This window comes from Bemisia tabaci, chromosome 5 (assembly GCF_918797505.1).
Source record: "Bemisia tabaci chromosome 5, PGI_BMITA_v3".
Lineage (NCBI taxonomy): Eukaryota > Metazoa > Arthropoda > Insecta > Hemiptera > Aleyrodidae > Bemisia > Bemisia tabaci.
The window spans coordinates 39,568,851-39,589,819 of record NC_092797.1 but is presented as its reverse complement, the minus strand read 5'-3'; the positions used below and the strand labels follow the sequence as shown (position 1 = coordinate 39,589,819).

Sequence of the window (20,969 nt, the reverse complement as noted above, 5' to 3'; positions counted from 1 at the left end):
TGGACTCTCGATAATTCGAAATTGAAGAGAAACGGCTTTTTCTTCGAATTAGCGAGGTTTCGAAATAAAGAGAGTTCGAATTAAAGAGAGTCCATGTGGAGAAATTTCGAATTAGAGAGGTTCGAATAATAGAGGGGCAAATGGACGGATTTACGCCAAAAGGAACCAAAAATATTAGTTTATTTCTTTACGGAAGTAAAAATTATGCTAGTTATTATTAATTATTATTTATATTTAATTTTAAAATTATTAATTATTAATTACTCTACTCACACAAGAGTAACCTAAAATACTAGAGTTTTATTTTTGGATGTAGTCTTCAGTTTACTTCGAATTGTAGAGGGAATGTACCGTCTTATTTCGAATTATAGAGGGAGGACCATATTTACTTCCCACACTTCGAATTACAGAGAGAATTTCCGTCGCAATTTCGAATTAAAGAGGGCCGCGGCAGCTTAACAATTTCGAAATAACGAGGGAAGAAAAATACATTGATTTTCTTCGAATTATCGAGAGATTTTCAAGGGAAACAGACTTTCCTTCGAATTAACAAGGTTTTCGAATTATCGAGGTTCGAATTATCGAGAGTCCACTGTAATTGCTTGTAAATTACAAAACTTTATACAAAACTTTGAGGTTCTAAAGTGGCTCCATTGCTTTACTCGTGGAATATTCTTCTGGAAGCACCCCTTAAAGTTTAAAATTGACGAATTAAACAACAAAATTTGCGGTTTTAGTCGAAAGTTGCACGTTCGACTTCTCTGATTGACTCGACCCACTGCCGGTCAAAAAAAAAGAAACTTCTTAACCCTTAAATATCCAAGCCATGTCAAATTGACCCGAGGCTTGCTGACAACTCGTGCCTCGCCGATTGAATGGACGAGTTTTAGATATAGGTCTGCATGTACATCGTAAAAAAAAATCGGAAAACGATAATAAAGCAGAAAAAATAATAAAATAAAGATGGAAAATAATGGAAATTTTGAGACACCGCACTGGAGATACGTGGTTTCGCACTTCAGTTTGTGCGATATGGACATCCATCGAGTTTAAATGGTTGCATCAAGTCCCTGTCTCCGCCGACCCACGCGTTCGTCGATCGACCCAGTTTCAGTTGGTGCGTAGAAGTCAAACGCCTTCAATTTTTTGAACGCAATACGGACATCCGTCGAGGTTGTATAGTTGTATCAAGGCGCCGTAGCAAACGCGTCCCATTGTTTATCGTTACAGACGAATATAAGTTGAGAGAGGAAAGTCAAAATGCCTTCAATTGTATTCATACACATTTTTGGGCAAAACGAGAGACGACGTTTTTCCATTTGCGACGTTGCAGACTTCCTAAGAAACTTTATTTTTCTTTTTTGAAGATGCTGGTTAACATAAAAGTTACAGTCTCTATGATTATTCGTAATCCATAGCATAAGATTTGGTTCAAAATATAAAGTCGTACATTTGGATTGTTTCTCTTGGAAGAGATGAAAAAGTAACCGAAATTTAGAAACACCGCAATGGAGATACGTGGTTTCGCACTTCAGTTTGTGCGAAACGGACATCCATCGAGTTTAAAAGTTGCATCAAGTCCCTGTCTCCGCCGACCCACGCGTTCGTCGATCGACCCAGTTTCAGTTGGTGCGTAGGAAGTCAAAACGCCTTCAATTTTTTGAACGCAATATGGACATCCGTCGAGGTTGTATAGTTGTATCAAGGCGCCGTAGCAAACGCGTCCCATTGTTTATCGTTACAGACGAATATAAGTTGAGAGAGGAAAGTCAAAATGCCTTCAATTGTATTCATACATATTTTTGGGCAAAATGAGAGACGACGTGATTTTCTATATTAATGGTTCATTAATAAAGACAATATGTTTGACCATAATATACAATTTTTGAAGAAGATTTTCGGAATGGATGTCCGTTGGTGATTGGTCTAGAGACTGACACTCTTTGGTATCTCAAAAAAATTTCTCATCATAGTTTATCAGTGAAATCTATCGGTCGCACCCAGAATTCATCCTGAACTTTGTGGATCTAGAAAGATAAGAAACAGAGTGAAAGAAAAAGGGAAAAGAGAAGGAGGAGGACTGAGAAGGCCATCAACTGTTTCGACTGTTGTGCCACCCATATTTAGTGATGATTTCTAATGTTTTCATGATTTCTAATGTTTTCATGATTTCTAATGTTTCATATTCTAATGTTTCATGATATCTAATGTTTTCATGATATCTAATGTTTTCATGATTTCTAATGTTTTCATGATTTCTAATTTTTTCATGATTTCTAATGTTTTAATTATATTCTGTTATTGAGCGATTGTAATGCACTTAGCTGATTACTACATAACGAAATACTTGACACTATTTCATGTTTCAATTCACGTTAAAATTATGAATAAAGAGATTTGTATTATTATTATTAAGTCGGACTAAACCAGCGTTCATCCTTTTTTCTGCAGGAAATGTCGTTGGTTTGGTCCATCAGTTTCCTCATCGTGTTTATGAGTTGGTTCCGCTCATCGCTCGTTGAATTCGACCTCATATTTCGTCGCTCCTCTAGCGGAAGAGCGTACCTTCATTTCCTTATGAGCTCCGGAATGCATTAAGTTATGCGGAGGACAAGGCTCACGAGTAAATTGAGATACGTCTTTTCGCCGAAGGACCGACGTTTTGACGACGATGCTGGGTGTGGTGACCCGTCCGACGGGCCGAACATCGAAAAAACGAGTTTACCGTCTCTAATCCGGAACCGGGCCCTTACTTTCGATTCCGAAATTCAAAACCGCGCTTAAGGCCACGCGCGTAAAGTGTAGGTTACCGCCGGAAAGATCGATTTCCTGACCCCGTTCATCCAATCGCACTTGACCGCAGCAGTGGCGTGGCGTGAATTGCGATATATCGATTGTTATGCCATTTAAACCTATGAAAAAAGATCGATTATCAGGGTGTTCGCAGCGAACACCTTAGTAATCGATTTTTTACCATAGATTCAAATGGCGAGATATCGAAAATCGATTATTCACGCCACGCCACTGGACCGCAGCTATTCCAAGTTCCAAGTAACCGATGACTGACCCGAGTATTCTGCCGTGCTAAGGAAAAACGCCGTATGAACCTCCAGGCGTTGCCGAATTTCCTTTGATAAAACACAAATTCCCTGGTAAACTTATGAATATTTTTCAGAATAAGGCAGCACACACAGAGAAATGTCTCTCAACAATTGAGTTCTTATTATAAATTTGTTCATTTCATATTCGCTTATTTATGTTTTTAAAATCAAAACAAATATGCGTTCTGAGGGTCGATAGCGCCGGAGATTTTTTTCATCGACTTTGGAAGAAAGCATGCTGAACTGATCAAGTACTCGTATATGACGCGAGTCTTGAAAATTCTGATGACGTAGTTGTTGAAAATTCAGGGAACTCTCTCTACGTTTTTATACGTGTTTTTGTTTTTCTAAAAAGCTCACATATTTTCACATTATCTACCACAGAGCATTAACACCAATAAAAAACACAAAACATAACCATAAAACATAATCATAAAACATAAACATACCCACTCCGGAGTGAAACGTATCGGTACGCGCCGCGCCGCGCCGCACGGTTACCTCCTGCCAATATTTTTCCTGCATTTTGCTGAGTATGCAACCGCTCTCTTTGGTGTTAATGAAGTTGTACAGACAGATTAATGAAGGAGCTATCCTAGGACGCTACACTGCTACAGTCGGACCGGTTTAAACAGAGAGAAATCATGTTGCGTCAAGATTGGACCAAGAAAATATGGTTGGTTGAAGTTTTATTTCCATAAGATAGAGATAAAGTTCAACGTCCCTTTTCACATTTCAAATACTCTCTTCAGATTTTCAATTTTTGACAGTGGAAAATGTAAGGCTAGTAATTAAGCTAGAAAGTATTCCAAACTCTCCCTCCCTAAAAGTGGTATTAATATAAAAATGCAAATTATAAAGAAAGGTGATCTAAGAACATTCAAAAATGAATTGAAAAAGTGCGTAACGTTGCCGAGAAAAATTTGCCTGGATGTGAGGATCCAGTGTTTGAAAAGTGTCAGAGTGAATTGTCAGGCAAAATAACTGACCTGGGGTCAAAAATATAGATTTTCAATTTTCGATGCTAGTACCTAATTTTAAGAATAATGGGTGAATTGAATAATAAATTGTAAATAAATGCACATTTGCAGCTATTTTACATTGAGAAAAACTACGCATAACGGCCTTCATATTAGCTAAATTACAAACTAAAGGTATATTGAAAAAAAAAGGTATCAACCATGCTTCGGAGAATACACGTATTGGGACATTTAACTGATAGTAATATTTTCAATACATTTTTGAATTTTCTTGACTCGTCTATCGTAGGATCTAAGTTTTATGTCATAATTTGCATTGTAAACGATGTTATTTGCGTATTTTACTCAATCGTTTCGTAGATTACAATCGCTCGAGCAGCTTTAACAGCGATTTCTCATATTCCCCGTTTTGTGTCCTGTAAATTTGCATTGCTGCCAGAGGATCAATTTTCGAAATTTAGGGGTGTTTTTTGCGCCAAATGATGCAGAATTAACTTCCCTGAAATGTGGTGTAATTAATTCATTTTTCCCTCACCTTCAGGCACACTTTGCCTGACTCCATCACAGGCGATGAATGTGCCTAGGTATGGATTGTACCTCCTTAAACAATGTAATTCCTATCATTTAAGGAGGCCTCAGCGTTCAATCGAGGGAGGACTAAATATATACGGCTTTCAGCCTAATCTCTTGGTCTTCATATCTTTCATCCTCGTAATTATGGTAAATTAATTAAAAAGGGTTGAATAAGATTACCAATATTACTCAAAATTATTGTTTAAAATCAACGGGGGCCCACAAGCCTTTGTGAGACTTGTTTCCAAGGGTGGGGCCGCACTCCTTAGCATCAAAATAGGCCGCATGCGATTTTTTCTGGTTGACTTTTCACATATGTGTTGAAAAAGTGTGAATGAAATTTTGCGTCGAGGTTTGTGACTCACAATCGCACAGCATTCCCCACCTTAAAATAGTAATTTACTTGGAGACTTTAACGAACGGCTAGAAAAGTAAAACAATCGGGAAGGCTATAATACGTCACTCGTATTAGAGCTCAGCTCTTTTCTGTGTAGGCGCGTTTTTCAGCTCCGCGAGGAAGATGAGCACCGTTGAGATGGAAGAACTCGCTCACCAAAATTTCAATTTTGAGAAAACTACATTACCGCTAAAAAAATAAATTGTAGAAAAAAGATTATCGTCCTCCATGCTATGACATCAGGAGCATTGAATAAAGGTATCACACATAAATCCTTCCTAAATATGTTTGGTCCCTCTCTCCCGTCTTATTGCTGAGCTAGTGCGCCATTCGAACGCATCGCTACTAGTATACTAGAATTCTTGAGGCGGGTTAAAATGAAAAAGCTATCCCTATTGGCTGAGCGTTTAACTTGCAAATTCCTTTTAACACTGCCGGGTTGATTTTCATGATTTTTGCAGGTATCTATAGGAGATAGTGTCTAGATGAGCTGAGCCCGCTTTATTTGAATTAACTCACGGGGGCCCGCAAGGCGGCACCATTAAGGGCACTAAGCGCCCCCTAGGGGGTCGAGCCTCTTGGCGGCCGAGGGTGTAGTCCCTTAGTTCTGTATAAGTTTCTTGCTATAAAGTTTGCTAGTTTCTTTTCGAAAAAATAAACTGGGTCCGGAAATTTTCAAACATTGAAATTGATATACAAGGTTTTGAAGTTTAGTCATCAATGTGTCCTCAATAACATGATGAGTAAAATCTAATCACTGATGAGGTCATTTCTTTATTTCTATTATTTCTTTGGCTACGTAGGAAATGAATGAAAAAGAGAATGCATCAGCATTAATTTCTACATATCAATCAACAAGTGTTTATCTAAAATATGCTGATTGAAAAATCAGTACAGGGTAAGGCCATGCACCAAACTTATTGAAAATAAAGGTTTTTTTTAGAAAAAAAACCTCTCTTTTAGAAAAAAGAAAAATCGAAAAATCTCAAAAAGGCGGAAATACATACATACATACATACATACATATATATATATTAGTTAGTTAGTTTTAGTTAACGACGATCAGCATCTAGGCTATTTACGTCGGGGACTAGGCAATTTTAAATTTTTAAATTTAATTTCTAATATACACACATACATATACATAGTGTCATCTCATGCCCTGATGAAGGAGGCAATGAGCCTCTGAAACGTTGGCAAAATAAATACCTAAATTAATACGTGTAACGGTTGTACATCTCATTTAAATCCATCCAAGCATACATATATATATATATATACACATGAATTTGAATGGCATATATTTTCGTGATCTACGACCCGTGATCGGTGCTCTTCACAAGGTCTCGGGTCTGGTTCCGACATCATGGGAGAGTGCAATAGTGTATTTTCCGAAGAAAATACACTATAAATAATATTTTTTTCAACTTTGCACTCAAGGCAGGCTACTTTTTTTTAGTGTATTTTCCGAAGAAAATACACTAAAAAAAAAGTAGCCTGCCTTGAGTGCAAAGTTGAAAAAAATATTTCGGAAAAGGACTTTTTGACTTGTATCATGCATAATTTTTAAAATAGAAGATACTTCGATTAGATGAGATGGAGATACTTAGCTAAAGACTTTAAGTTCAATGTCTTCGATACATTTTAGGATGTGCACTGAAACTTTGAACATCAAGCATCTATTTGAGGTCACTTTTCGGTGATAAAATTAGACAGAATAAGTAGAGGTAGAACGTTGGCTGTCAACTTTCTGATTGGCATCAGACATCATGACTCAGTTTGGATACATCTACCAAAAATGGAATTTGAAATATGGCCTTCTCCATGGTGGTATGAAGTCCATCAAGAGTGGAATCGAACATTACAAGCATCCTTTTAGTGCTATACAGACAAATTAATAAATATCACTGCAGTCTCATTCCAATACCAATTTCACCATGTAACGCCCTTTGCTGGTTTTTATTTTAATTTCTTTTTTATTTTTAATTCTATTTTAGCAGTTGATAATGGTGCCGTAAGGTACCGAAACGTCCTGCCTTTTTATTTTGTATTTTAGCCTTGTTTCCGCATTTTCCTGTGTTTTCAAATGAATAAATATATAATTAAATTGTAAAAGGAGTGGCTAAACAAATGAAAAGAAAAAAAATCAGTTTAATGGCACAAAAATAGATAAATTTTTATTTTTTATTCATGAGTACAGAAAATACATAGACAGCCTATACAGAAATTGTACATTATTTACATTAGGTATGAAGAAACATGGTTTCATTACTGGATAAATCAGGAACTATGCATCAAAGCATTTACTTTGGAGGGTAAAGGCTTCTTAACTTGAGTTTTTCATTTGAATAGTTTTTTAATTCTTATTCTTTATTCAAATTTAACAACTAGGTTGGGCTACAAGAGGTAACAAACAATACAGACAAAAAAAGAAAACAGAGAGTAGATAAAGGTCCAGTTTTAAATCACAAGGAGTTTTCACTTGTTTTATAACAATTGAAGATGGATACAAATGACACAAAGGTTCTTTATTCTGATAAAAAGTTACTGCCTAGGAGACAAGGTGAAATATAGACTGAGCTTCGTTTGCTAAGATAATTAGAAATAGAAATAGTCAGCTCTGTGAGCAACAGGCAGTTTCAATTTTTTTCAATGCCTCTATTCTTATCAAAAAGCATATTCATCCTTTGTCCTGACTCTGGACCATTAAACATTTGATAAAAATAAACACAGTTTACAAAAACAAGACAGGCACAGGTAAAGAAAAACAAGAATAACAAGTCAATATTTACAAAATCACAATCATTTGATGAAATCCATCTTTGAGATGGAAATCACAAAAATTTAATATTTACAGTTTTCGCGCATATGGGGCAGTTTTAAAATCCTGAGAAACTTTGACAATGTTACCTTGCATGAAAATTTCTCTAGCTTTGGATTATCTTTTTCAAGATATATTGAAATTTTTCAATGAACTTTGTGATAATTCCTGGCTCAAATTTTTGCAGAGTTTATGAGCTCATACTATTCATAAAAATTTTACAGATGTCAATTATCAAGAGGTATGACACTGGAAAAGCCATCAATATTCTTTGAAAAACCACCAAAACTCTTGCACTAGAGGAGGATGATGTTGTAGTGGTGGCCCAAGAATATTCAAAGTCTCGAGATTGTGCTTCGATGTGATGGAACACTTTACACTGTTTTCATAGTATTCCTGCACTACAGCCTACATATTCGATCTTCTATGCGCAAATCTGCTTCTCTGTACATGGTTAATCAATACACTCATACTTTTTTTCTATAAAACACATCTGTTGCATCCATACAGGAAAAAACAGAGTGTTAGGCACAAATATTGAGATGGTGTACTTATATGTACAGACTAAGTATTATTCACAATTTACAATAATCAGTCAATAAAACAAGATAACAATTAGGTCAACAAACTATAAACTTTACTCTTTTATCCTACTTTGGGTGACACTTAGAGAGAGAATTGGTGAGTAAAAAATTCAAAATTTCTGAAAGTATGGAAAATATTTTGAAAATATCTTCTCACTTAAGGAACAAAGGACTCGCAACTCACAGTTGAAATACATTGTAATTTAGAATTAAAATAAATTCGTATTCTACAGGATGAAGGAGTTGATAAAATGACAAATATTCATCTTCCAAAGAATTACAGGAGGTAAGATAAAGTGGCAGACTTGGGGATAGTAATTTTTAACCTGAATAACAGGATAGGCCTGCATACGTTGATAATCAATCAAATAAACTGCTATTTTTTCACACAAAAAATGCAGATATAAAATATATTTAAGAGAGGAGAAATGGAGAAGTACATAAAATACTAACCTAAAAACAGATAAAATCTCTATTCTTGGGAGAGAGGGGATTTTTCTTGTAGAATAGCTCATTCAAGAGGGCATTTAATAGTCTTACAGTTAAGAAAAAGTATTTTGTGTTAAAAATTTTTGGTTAGTAAAACTTTTAAAGTGGAAAACTCTATAAAAATGGAAATACACTGAAAAAAAACACTAAAATAATAAACTTTAATTGAAGAATCCCTGTTTATCACCAAATATTGAGTATACTTGGCAAAAATTAATCATTAAAAACCCGGTAAATACAAACAAGTGAGATTTGTCGATACAGACTGCATTCCTCACTATCTTATCTTCGGAAACGTAGGTCTGGCAAATGAGAAAGTAGTGTGCTTCACTCGAATGTAAATTAATATACTACAGCATCTCCTGGGTTATACTTCGAATGAAGAAAATGTTCTAAGGATGTCAAACCAAAATCTAAACCTTGGTTATAAAAAAAAGTACTCTTCCTTAGGAAGATAGAACTTGAGAACTATCTTGAGTTTTTGTTCGTCCTTATAAATGCATGAGAGGAAATAATGAAATTCCAGAAATTTCTCTCTTAATAAATGATAAATTCTTCTAAACATATTTGGTCAGTTGAGTGTTGAATTCTTGAAGGCACATTGCCAGTTGTGAGGATGTTGGTCTTTCGGTAGGACTAGATGCCCAACAGTAGGCCATCACAGTGAATCTGAAAAAATGAAATACAAAAATAATTAATAGGTACAAGAGAGGATCAAGGGTAGGTATACTGAGCATAGTAAAGAAGAAAATGTTACCTGCAAAATTTTAATGAATGAAGTCTTGTAAGACTAACACAATACACATTTTCAACATCAAACCGTTACTCATGAGATCGTTACCTTCCAACCAAAGTATCACAATCGCCATTAACGCTTCAAAACTGTGTTGCTGAACACTTCAATTTTGTTTTGAGTTTTTCCTTTAAACATCTAGCACACATTTTCATGAAAATTTCAGGGATTAATTTTGATCACAAAAAAAATACCCCGTAAAATTTCCAAGTGATTCTGTTCATCAGTTTTTCCGTAGAATATTGGGCAAGGTTGCGGAGTTTTGCAACATAGTGACTCAGCACAAATGGGGTTTGGGATATTTGGGCCAGAATGTGACACGATAGACATTCTAAGAGTAGAGGGTAGTAAAAAACTTAAGTATGACCTGTCTTTGAAAATTTTTGGAAATTTTCACTAATTATTAGTTAGGTTTATTTTACTTACTTAAATTTTGTAACGAGTAAGTATCAATAATTTTAAGTGCAAGACTGAGGGGTAGTATACTCAGCTCAGGCAGGGGTATTGGACATAGCTCTGGTTCTGCTGTGAGATCATTGCAGGTTTTACTCCTTTTTACCTCATCAGCTTAGTAACTCGCAAATTTCTGGATCGCTGTCATGGATACAATACAAGGCATATCACCTAGTGTGATCCTCATGCAATCTAACATCGCTACTGAATAACTCACAAGGAACAAGGAGAACGACCAGAAAATCTACCACCTAGTTACAATGGTGGGCCACAGTTTTAGTATTTTCACTTCCCTTGAAGATATATGAAGTACAATTCTAACTGTCTCTACAAAATAAAAAGATTTAGAGAAGGGATAGATGTATTCTATACTCACAGCTCATCTGGGCAATTAATGGGCTGAGCTAGTCTGTAACCATCTCTCAGATAATCAGCCATTTCAAACGCATCAACCTCTGCATAAGGTTGTTGAGCTAAGGTTGTCAGCTCCCAAAGAAGAACGCCAAATGCCCACTGAAATGAAAAAAAAAACGCTGGTTGAAAAGAATGATTCAATGAAAATAAAAACATACTTTTTGGAGAGAAAGAATGTATTCCATGAGACTGACAGCACAGCATTTTTCGTTATTTGAAGGAATATGTAGGTGCTTAGCGAAGCACAGTTTAAGTTTAAACCCTCATCATTAAAACACAGTAATCAGCTGCTCATAGCTTAGCAAAAATATATAAAATTCAATGTAACATGAATACATAGGACTAGGACTAAGTACTAGCGTTGCCCATACATGCCGATGATTTTTTAAAAAGAGCTTTCGGTGTATATACTTTCTTTTCTACTTTACGAGGAAAATAATTCACTCTCATATTAAGCCCGGATGTTCTACTTCATGACATTTTTTCTTTCTGTTGCTTTATGGTTATTAATTAAGGTGATTTATTGAATTTGAACCCCTTCAATAACTCTTCGCTCCTCTTATAATTACAACTCTTTTGTTCTTCCTGACGTTATGTGAAATGCTATCATTGCGAATTAAGTTTGTCAGTTCCAAAAATGTTTTTTTCTTACATTGCAGGCTTTTTAAATTGCTCATTTGTACATGATTTTTGTTGTTTTTTGCTGAAAGTTCAATGAATTGGTTTTTCTTTCTTTCTAAAATTGAATATTATTGTTTTGCCCCTCTTCAAAGACTGTAAAATAGAGTTCTCTTATTAATTGCAAACAATGGAAGGCAGCTTGCAAAGGCAAAAGGATCCCTTTACTCACCACGTCTGATGCAGTAGAGAATTGTTTGTTCACCAGACTTTCCAAGGCAAGCCATTTAATTGGCCGATTCTCATTGTCACCCAGACAGCTGTAATCTTCTGGAAACAGATCTCTTGTGAGTGCATTATCTGCAATTTGAACCCTTAGATTTTCATCCACACTGAAAACAAAACAAACAAAAAACGGTTAAAAGACTTTCTTTACGTAAAATGAGACCACTAAAAATATGCAAATTTATAGAAAAAAATTATTTAATCTATTAAAGCGTCTCAAGAAAATGCAGAGGTACTTCTTGACGTTTATCATACAGGTTGATTGTTGATCCAGTCAGTCTAAAATGTATTACAGACCATTTTCAATTTGGCAATAATTAATTGTAAAATTAATGCTTGCCAATGATCCTTTAGCATTTGAGAAAACTTATGACATGAATGTAGTTAATCACTAATGAGGGTATCTTTTTATTTCTTTTTTCTTTTTTCATAATGCTACGTCAATAACAAAATAATTCACTTCTTTCATCTCATTTCTGAAGGAAATCAGTATGAATTTCAGTTCAATAGAACTAACTGTAAGAGCTTACGACATACAAAACCCCAAAGTATACACATTTTGCACAGGATAAAAGAGAGAAAAAACTTACATGCAATTTCGAGCAGCAAGATCTTTGTGAAGCAATCTTTTCTTGTGCAGATGAGACATCCCAGAGATAACCTGAAGAGCCATTTCTACGACTGATTGGTAGGTCAAAGAGTTAACAACACCAGCTCCAGCTTTACATTTTTGTAAGAACCTGAGAACAAAAAATACATTGATCCATTAGCATGAGGGAAATATGAGAGGATGCAAAGCAAACACTAAGATACAAACAGACTCACCTAGAAACAAGCAAGTCTTAATTCCTGCGATAAAAATCTGTATACTGAACAGTAAGGCTCATGAAATAGACAGAAAAAAATTTAAAACGATCTTAGACAGTATTCGGGAAGATAGTTTAAAGCGAACGAGTGAATTAATTTTATATTGGATGTTTCCTATGGGTTTAAAACCAAAAGAATTATTGTTTTTTTTTTGGTTTAAAGGATTCATTAGCCACATGTGATTTCTTTAAAAAACCTCCATTTAACTGGAAGTAAATAATAAAAAATAAATCATAATGATATGAGTTTTCGTTAATATTGTGATGAAATGGATAGCAAATGAAGATAAATAAAAATGTAAAACATTTTTATTCCTATTTTTCCTTTGAAGAAACTCACTTTTTCAAGTTGGAAAATCCATTGTGTGGATAGATCAAGAATGGAGCGGTGTGATCTTCGATGGACACACCCAAAACGGACAGGATGTTTTTATGACTCAGGCCATACATTGCCATCCCTTCTTGGAGAAGAAGTGATACTTGCATGGAACTGGCATGATCTGAAACAGACACGAGGAAAACTTACTGTAATTATTTTTTGAAAAATTGAAAAATGTAAAAATTACATTTCATAACTTCATATAAAAAAGAAAAAGTGGGACGTAAAAATTGGAGAAAAGAACTGATGAAATTGTAAATTAACAGTATCATAGTACTGGTTTCTCATCACTTAGTTACAAAAGAGAGTTTAAGCCCTGGATGAATATGCAATTGTTTGAAAATTTTGAACTGATACAGGAGGATCATCCAGTTTCAGAAAATTCTTAAAAAAGGAAAAAACAAAATATAATCATAGAAACTTTGGGCAAGATTTATGCAGGATAAATAGCAACAATAAAAGTGCAGTGGTTGCAGACTAAAAGGGGGACGGAAGAAATACACACCAGAAACAGTTTTGACGATGACTTCTTGCTCCTTTCCGCTTTCCATTGTATAGGCTCCATGATAAACTCGACCAAATGTTCCTTCCATAACGATACTGTGCAAACGTACTCTGCACCTAGAAAAAAAGAAAAAAAAGGTTTTTGATCAGAAACAGAAAAATATTGAATAATCAGGCATATTATGTAAAAACGCTATAATTAGGCATCCAGTTTTCAAATTACGTATCATTGAGATAATTTCATGGCCACGCTGCAATGCAATTGAGTCTCCTTTTGCGGCAAACGGAGTTATTAGTCAAGAAAAGGAATGATTCCAGCTACATCTCATAGGCTTGGAATAACTTAAACGGCATTTGTTTTTAATGTAAGAGTAAAGCTAAAATATTTACCTCTGGATAGTAAGCTCAGCAATGCGATCTTGTAGGTCCTTGGAGTTGTCGTTGAGGCGAGCGTAGCTGGGCTTCCTTCTGAAACTGTTGCAGCTGCTGCCCGAGGCCGAGGTGTTGCAGCTCAGAACAGGGACTGGCATCGTCATGAAGGGCACTTGTCCGTGGGCACTGCTTGTGCTTGAGCCCATGCGAGAGTTTCTGCGGAAGGAAAAACATTTAATGTAAAGAAAAATTAAAAACGCGTAAGCGTTCATGCAAAAACAAAGACAGCAACCCAAATTTACACAATGGTGCAAAAGGTGAGTGTTGTTGTCCCAATTTTTCCTGACAAGAATCCTCTGAGCTCTTTGATCCACAATCTACCATCACAATGTATGAAAAGAGAGTGATTTCTGCAGATCATTTTCCAATGAAATCCCCCCCCCCCTCCCCCCCGAATCTGCAGATCACTTTCAAATCATAATCAAAGTTTTTTTTTTCATTTCTGCAGATCATTTTCAAATAAAAATGGGTTTTTCCTCCCCACTCAGAATTACAATTTTTAAACTTGAGCTCCATCTATTTAGGAAATTCGCCAAATTAAAAAAAAAGAAAAAACTTTAAAAAATTCCATTTCTACGATGAAATTCCTGATATCTTTCTGTTTTCTTCAAATTTTTGGGTTAGAGGTTTGTCTCATGTCTTATTGACTGAAGTCAAGAATATTTTTTTTGATAATGGTCAATTAGAACTCGGCAACACCCGAGAGCTCCAGTGGCGAGGCGTGAATGATCGATTATCGATACTTCCCCATTCGAAGCTACGGTAAAGAATCGATTATTAAGGTATTCGATGCGAACACCCTGTTTATCGATTCTTTTCCAATAGCAGATCAATCGATATATCGAAAAGCACGCCACGCCACTGGAAAGCTCACACGGCGTTCTTTTTCAGTATGGTTTCGAGTCTGCGCATAAATTAGCGAGAGCACAATTGCTCTCATTACATGACCGTCAAAAGTTCCGGAATTTTGAACTTTTTAGTTTAAATTCTGCCGTTCCATAGGGGTCAAAAGCTCCAGGATCCTTCTTAGATTTTTTAAAAGTTCCGGAAAATGCAAAAGATCCGGAACCTCTCGGAATTTCAAAAGTTCCGGGAAAAATTCAGGAAAATCTCAAAAGTTCCGGAATTTGGAACTAGTTCCGGGAGCACTAGAGAGCACGACCGAGCGAGATGAAAAAAGAAAGAGCTTTTATTAGCGTTGGGATTTTCAAGAGGCGAGAGAGCTTACTGTAAGATGTCTCCGTGTCGGCGACTCTTGTTGTTCTTGACGAAGCAGGCCATGGCGACGATGACGAGGAGGATGACGAGGGCGAAAGCGCAGCTGACGGCGATGTAGACGACCGGAGTTGTGTCCTCCATGATCACGACCGGGTCGCCCCTTTCGGTGGCGTTCGGATCTGCAAACAAGCCAACGAGAATGAGAAAAGGGGCATCATCAACTCGAGACACGGAAAGGCAAATGGACTGAGTTAAGCAGAAAGGAACCAACCCACATTTTGGAAAAAATTGAGTTATGAGTGGTTTTGAACTCGACCACTGCTCTACTATCTATCGCCGAAAATTCAAAGTTTTTGTTGGAGCAAATTTTGCAGAAACAGAATTCGAAGTTTATCTTTTACACTGAGTCTTACGCAGGAGATAAACTTTAAACCTCTTTTTCTCGGTTCGATCCCGATGTGGCTTGGTTCCTTTCTGTTTAACTCCGTCCAAATGATCCGATCATGAATGGAGAGTTTCCCACTGCACTGGAAAAAAAAGTTGCTTGGATCTTGAGTCCAGTCACTTAAAAACATTGACAAAAAAAAGTACTCTGGATTCAATCGGATTTTTGCTCAGATCGAGAACCAAGCCTCTTAATTTAAGCGGATTTTCATTAGATTCTAGCAAAAGTCCAATTGAATCCAGAGTATTTTTTCTTGACGATGTTTTCAAGAGTCTAGAATCTAGATCCAAGCAACTTTTTTTTCCAGTGTGAGGTGGGCGAACACACCTCCACAAATTACCGGGCATCAGTGGCGATTTTGCAAGTTGACAACACTGTTTTTGCTACATTTAAATCCATTTAAAATATCGATACAGGTGACGCAAGCTGCCTCATCGAAAATCGTTCCTATTATACACATTTAAATGGAGGAAATACAGTGTTACCAACTATCCAAAGTCGTCACTGCCGAGCATAAAATCGTAGTTTCCTGGACGAAAAACGTAAATTTATTTTAACGCTACGAGATTTCCACTTGAAAATGGTGCTTTTATTGGGAAAAAGTTGACAATTTCGATATAACTGAGAAGTTCACTGCTTATGTTCTCTTATTGCAAGAAAAAGTTCGCGAAATTTTTGATGGAAATTCCATGATATTTCTCTACCACAAAATTGAATTGTTTGTCTTTTTTTCTGTCGTGGCGTTCAAGTCTCCGAACGTACGTCCGATCAGACTTTGAGTCAATTTTGCAACCTGGGTTCAAACATGCTTAAAATTTAAGAAAAATGCTTGACATTTAAAATAATATACATATTACGTCATTTGTACACTGGAAAAAAACCACATTGGATCTAGAGTCCAGACTCTTAAAAACATCGACAAGAAAAAATACTCTTGATTCAATCAGATTTAAGCTTAAATTAAGAATCAAGCCTCTTAATTTGAGCGGATTTCCTTTTGATCTAAGCTTAAATCTGATTGAATCAAGAGTCCTTTCTCTTGTGAATGTTTTCAAGGGTCTGGACTCTCGATCCAATGTGGTTTTTTTTCCAGTGTATACAAATTACGTCATTTGTATACTCGAACTTTCATTTGACCTGTATTTAAAAGACTTGTCAATATCTCGTTCGGGAGTTGATTTCAAAACTTTTCGTTGAGTTAATCGTTTTCTACGTAAGATTTTGTAGAGAAAACATGTGACGTTCACTGGAAAAAAACACATTGGATCTAGAGTCCAGACTCTTGAAAACATTGACAAGAAAAACGACTCTTGATTCAATCAGATTTAAGCTTAAATCAAAAGGAAATCCGCTCAAATTAAGAGGCTTGGTTCTCGATTTAAGCTTAAATCTGATTGAATCAAGAGTATTTTTTCTTGTCGATGTTTTTAAGAGTCTGGACTCTAGATCCAATGTGGTTTTTTTTCCAGTGTACAAATGACGTAATTTGTATATTATTTTAAATGTCAAGCATTTTTCTTAAATTTTAAGCATGTTTGAACCCAGGTTGCAAAATTGACTCAAAGTCTGATCGGACGTACGTTCGGAGACTTGAACGCCACGACAGAAAAAAAGACAAACAATTCAATTTTGTGGTAGAGAAATATCGTGGAGAGATAACCGTTTAAATATCAGATTTAAGCTTAAATCAAAAGGAAATCCGCTCAAATTAAGAGGCTTGGTTCTCGATTTAAGCTTAAATCTGATTGAATCAGAAGTATTTTTTCTTGTCGATGTTTTCAAGAGTCGGGACTCGAGATCCAATGTGTTTTTTTCCCCGCCGATCGCCGAGGTGGCGATTTATCTAGACGGACTTACAAGAGCATTGGCGATATTCGGATACATACCTTTGCGGCAGAAGCGTTTCCTCTTGAGGCTGAGCCTGGTGACGTTGTGGGCGGCGGTGGTGACGTTGATGGCGATGTGGACGGTGACCTCCGCGTCGGAGAGCCCGGAACAGGGCAGCCCCACGCTGAACGTCTCCGCCGTCGTCGGGATGTACCCCTTGCTCGAGATGTTCAGCCGCGGCGTCGGGATGGCCTCGATGTTCGAAACGTCCACTTGGATCGTGTACGGCAGCTGCAAGCAAACAAACACCAACCATGAGTATTATTTTGTCACTTTCATATAGGCCGAGAAAAAACAAGGAACCTCGCAAAAATTTGGAAAAAAAAACGGGGTTAACGTACGCGACAAAACACGAAAAGTTTTCACCAGCGGGCTGATTGTTGAAACTGATGGACAAAGGTATAAAAAAAGAGACAAAAAGGATATAGAGGGACCCTATTGGTGGAAGCAGGTGGTTGCAATGGACAAAGGCGGTAGGTAACAGACTAACTATAACGGCAACTCACATGAGATCCTTTGGTTAGTCCATCATTTACCATCTTAGTCTATTACGAACCACCCAAATTAACCAACAGGATCGCTCAATACTCATTATGTCCTCTTTGACTATTACTTGGTCTATAGCTTTGTCTATCGCTTTGTCTATCACTTTCAAGTCTCCCCTGATAAAATAATTATTTTAGGTGAAATTTATGCATACATTACCTTGAAATTTTCAAACACTCCAGATACAATAACCAACGATATCCTCTGAAGAATCAGAAGAATAATATCGACACGTTTTTCTGAAAGATCGTGATTCGTCAAGGAAAATTTGGTAACGTCTGAAAGCTCATACGGCATTTTTCCTAACACGGCAGAGCAGCATTGATACTAAAGATTAGTGAAGATTCATTGAAATATATCGAAAATCACAAAGACGAATGTAATTCAACGGCTCAACCCGAAAGTCCACGCTATGAGCACGATTAAAATTATGCAGCGATCCCGAAGACCTTAAATCATAAAGTGCGGTGCATGTCCCCGCCAAAAACCCGAGCTTCCGAATTCCGGGCGTATAATTTCACGCCAGCCGTCAGCGCGATGAGTAACGAGGCCCGATGCCCAACACTAATTGCTAACGAGGGAATAATTCGAGTAAAAAATCAAAACAATTAGGGCGCGGGCCCGGGGCGTAGCGCATTCACGCACGATGAAATGATAATCGGACTGCGGAGTGAGTGCATCACCCCGCGGCGAGCGGGGAAGCGGGGGGTTGGTACTGCCCATTACACCCGGGAGTACGAACCCACCGTGAAAATAATGCACGCCGCCTAATAACCGGATATCCTGACTGCCCTGACACGGCTGCCAATTACTTTACAAGTTTCACGAATATTTCATACACTCGTGCGTGCGATCGCACATACATTAGCATTGCCATTAATATGAGGCTCGCGCGATTTTGCTCACAGCCCCCCTCCCCCCCCCCCCCCGCCACACGGAGGATCGAGTCAATTAGAGAGGTCGGACATGAACTTTTTTTTTACAAAAAATGCGAATTTCGATGTTCATTTTGTCACTTTCGAAAGTTCAAGGGGTGCATCGAGAAGAAAATGTTACGAGGAAACCAATGGAACCACTCACTGAAAAAAATATACGGTAGATTTTAACATACTTTGACACCGTTATCCGAGTATGTTAATACACACCAGACTCTATGGTAGCATACACCATATTATGGTAAGTGTCATTAGAGTTCTGGTGAATGCTGCTACGTGGGTTATTTTCACCGGATATTATCACTGTGTAAAATATCAGGCAGACCTATAGTGGATTTTACCATACTTTTTTTAGAGCTTTTAGAACCTCTCAGTTTTGTATAAACGGAGCTATAAGCGTTTTAAGTTTCCGAATTTTGTCCGACCTCTCCTATAGGCTCGATTCAACGTGCGCCGCCGGTCAAAGGTTCGACGGCGATCTTAATTCTGGTTTGAAAACGAGGCGAGCTGAAAGTTCGGACATGAAGCTTTGAGGAAACGGAGCTGGTGATGTCCAAGCGAGAAATTTAATTGGATACGTCGTATGTTTTTCGTAAAATTTTCAAGTACTCAAAAGCCTTACAAACATCGTTCGGTAACGAATCGATGAATTTTACTTTTGACTGTAAAAAATGGTACTAATTTACTTTATGTCAGGCATACGTGCAAGTTTCTGCGTGCTTGTCTTTGTGCAAGTTTTCAACAAACAAGGAACAAATTCAAGATTAGATGTCAGCAAGAGATAGAAAATTCCACAATGGACCACTAGACAAGGTACGAATTTCAGCATTCTGATACTTGTCTCTTTACCAAAATTTTACGTAAAACACGATGCGCACAACGAAAATTACGAAGCTCGATTTTGAAAATTTGTTCACTTCTGCTCTTTCTCGTAATAAAGCAGCAATACTCCTTACTTGAGATTACTACACTCTCTGATGGACAAAGCTACCTTCCGTGGACAAGAGGACTATCTATAATTCGTATTAAAAAATCCCATCATCAGCATCCACGGCTAGATGCCAGATCCCGTCGAAGATATAAGACGACCCATGATAGGGTTGGAAATAAGAATCAATTGATTCTCGACCATCTTCGATAAATTATTTTGATCCGTTGCTTCTGCGTTTCCATGACAACTGCAATTTCCATCGCTGAAAAGAATCGGTCCCAGACTGCGATTGTGACAATCTTCAGGATATTGATGACAAGTTGATTCTCCGATGGGAACAGACGTTTCTCATAGATTCGACAACGAAGCGGACACTTTATTAATTTCAATTTCACGCGTCTTATTCAAATACCCTGACGCCAGCAACCGCCGGGCCTTGGGGCTGCGTTGTCGATTATGGCGGAATGATCTACACGAGTGCGTGTGAAATTCGGATTTTTAGATGCGAGGCGGCAACTGCGGGGAGGATAACAATAAGGACTCTGAAGTCGCAGCTTCTCACGTCGGGATGCTCCGAGGGGCGTGCGGACACTTGGAGCCACCATTGCTTTGCGATACATCGATTAAGCTGCCAATTAAACCTATGGAGAAGGATCGATAGACAGGGAGTTTGCAACGAGCACATACATCAATGATCGATTCTTTACCACAGCTTCAAATGGAGAACATTCGATAATCGATCATTCTCGCCTCTCCACTGTCCCGAAACTATCCTTGCCGAACACTATCATTCATAATATCTAGGTTTGCCAGAGAATATGGAAATTGAAAATCCCGGACATTTCCCTAATTTCCCTGATACGTTTTGGTGAGATTCCCTGACAATTGGAGATGCGGCGGATGATTAAGAAGATATAATTGAAAGAAGATTTCAAGCAAAATTTGTCATTCGAAACCTCAAGCCCATTTTAGAAATCAAATGAAGGCGATTCAGCAAATTTTCCCTGACATTTCCCGGTTTTCCCTGACTTTTTAAAATTCCCTGACTGTGGCAACCCTGTATCATCCTCCACCGATTTTCGAAGATGAGAAATTAAAGATTTCAAGCATGATTTGGCAAGGGCGCGGGGATGTTATCATCATCCGTCGGGGTCCATCGTCATCATCTTCGGAGTGCTTTGAGTTTTCCCTGAGACTGATGCGTCTCCGTCAAGTTTCGATACGGTAGCCGGACGAAAAGGACTCCCGGGAGGTGAAATACCCGTGGACAATGGACACGGTTTTCCTTCAACTTTTGTCCCGCTCCATCTCGATTGTT

At 37.4% G+C, this 20,969-nt stretch overlaps 1 protein-coding gene across 1 annotated transcript in view; it reads right to left on the bottom strand.

Annotated features, from left to right (window-relative positions):
* Nucleotides 1-7,201: 7,201 nt before the first annotated feature.
* The window catches only part of LOC109040844 (tyrosine-protein kinase Dnt), a 100,906-nt gene continuing 87,138 nt past the window's right edge, over nt 7,202-20,969 (bottom strand). The window contains exons 3-11 of the mRNA XM_072300690.1: nt 17,239-17,470; nt 14,918-15,086; nt 13,648-13,845; nt 13,259-13,374; nt 12,715-12,874; nt 12,099-12,248; nt 11,456-11,615; nt 10,568-10,704; nt 7,202-9,614 (exon numbers count right to left, since the gene is read on the bottom strand). Of these exons, the coding sequence (XP_072156791.1) occupies nt 9,503-9,614; nt 10,568-10,704; nt 11,456-11,615; nt 12,099-12,248; nt 12,715-12,874; nt 13,259-13,374; nt 13,648-13,845; nt 14,918-15,086; nt 17,239-17,470 (1,434 nt within the window). The 3' untranslated portion in view covers nt 7,202-9,502. The remainder of the gene's footprint in view (nt 9,615-10,567; nt 10,705-11,455; nt 11,616-12,098; nt 12,249-12,714; nt 12,875-13,258; nt 13,375-13,647; nt 13,846-14,917; nt 15,087-17,238; nt 17,471-20,969) is intronic.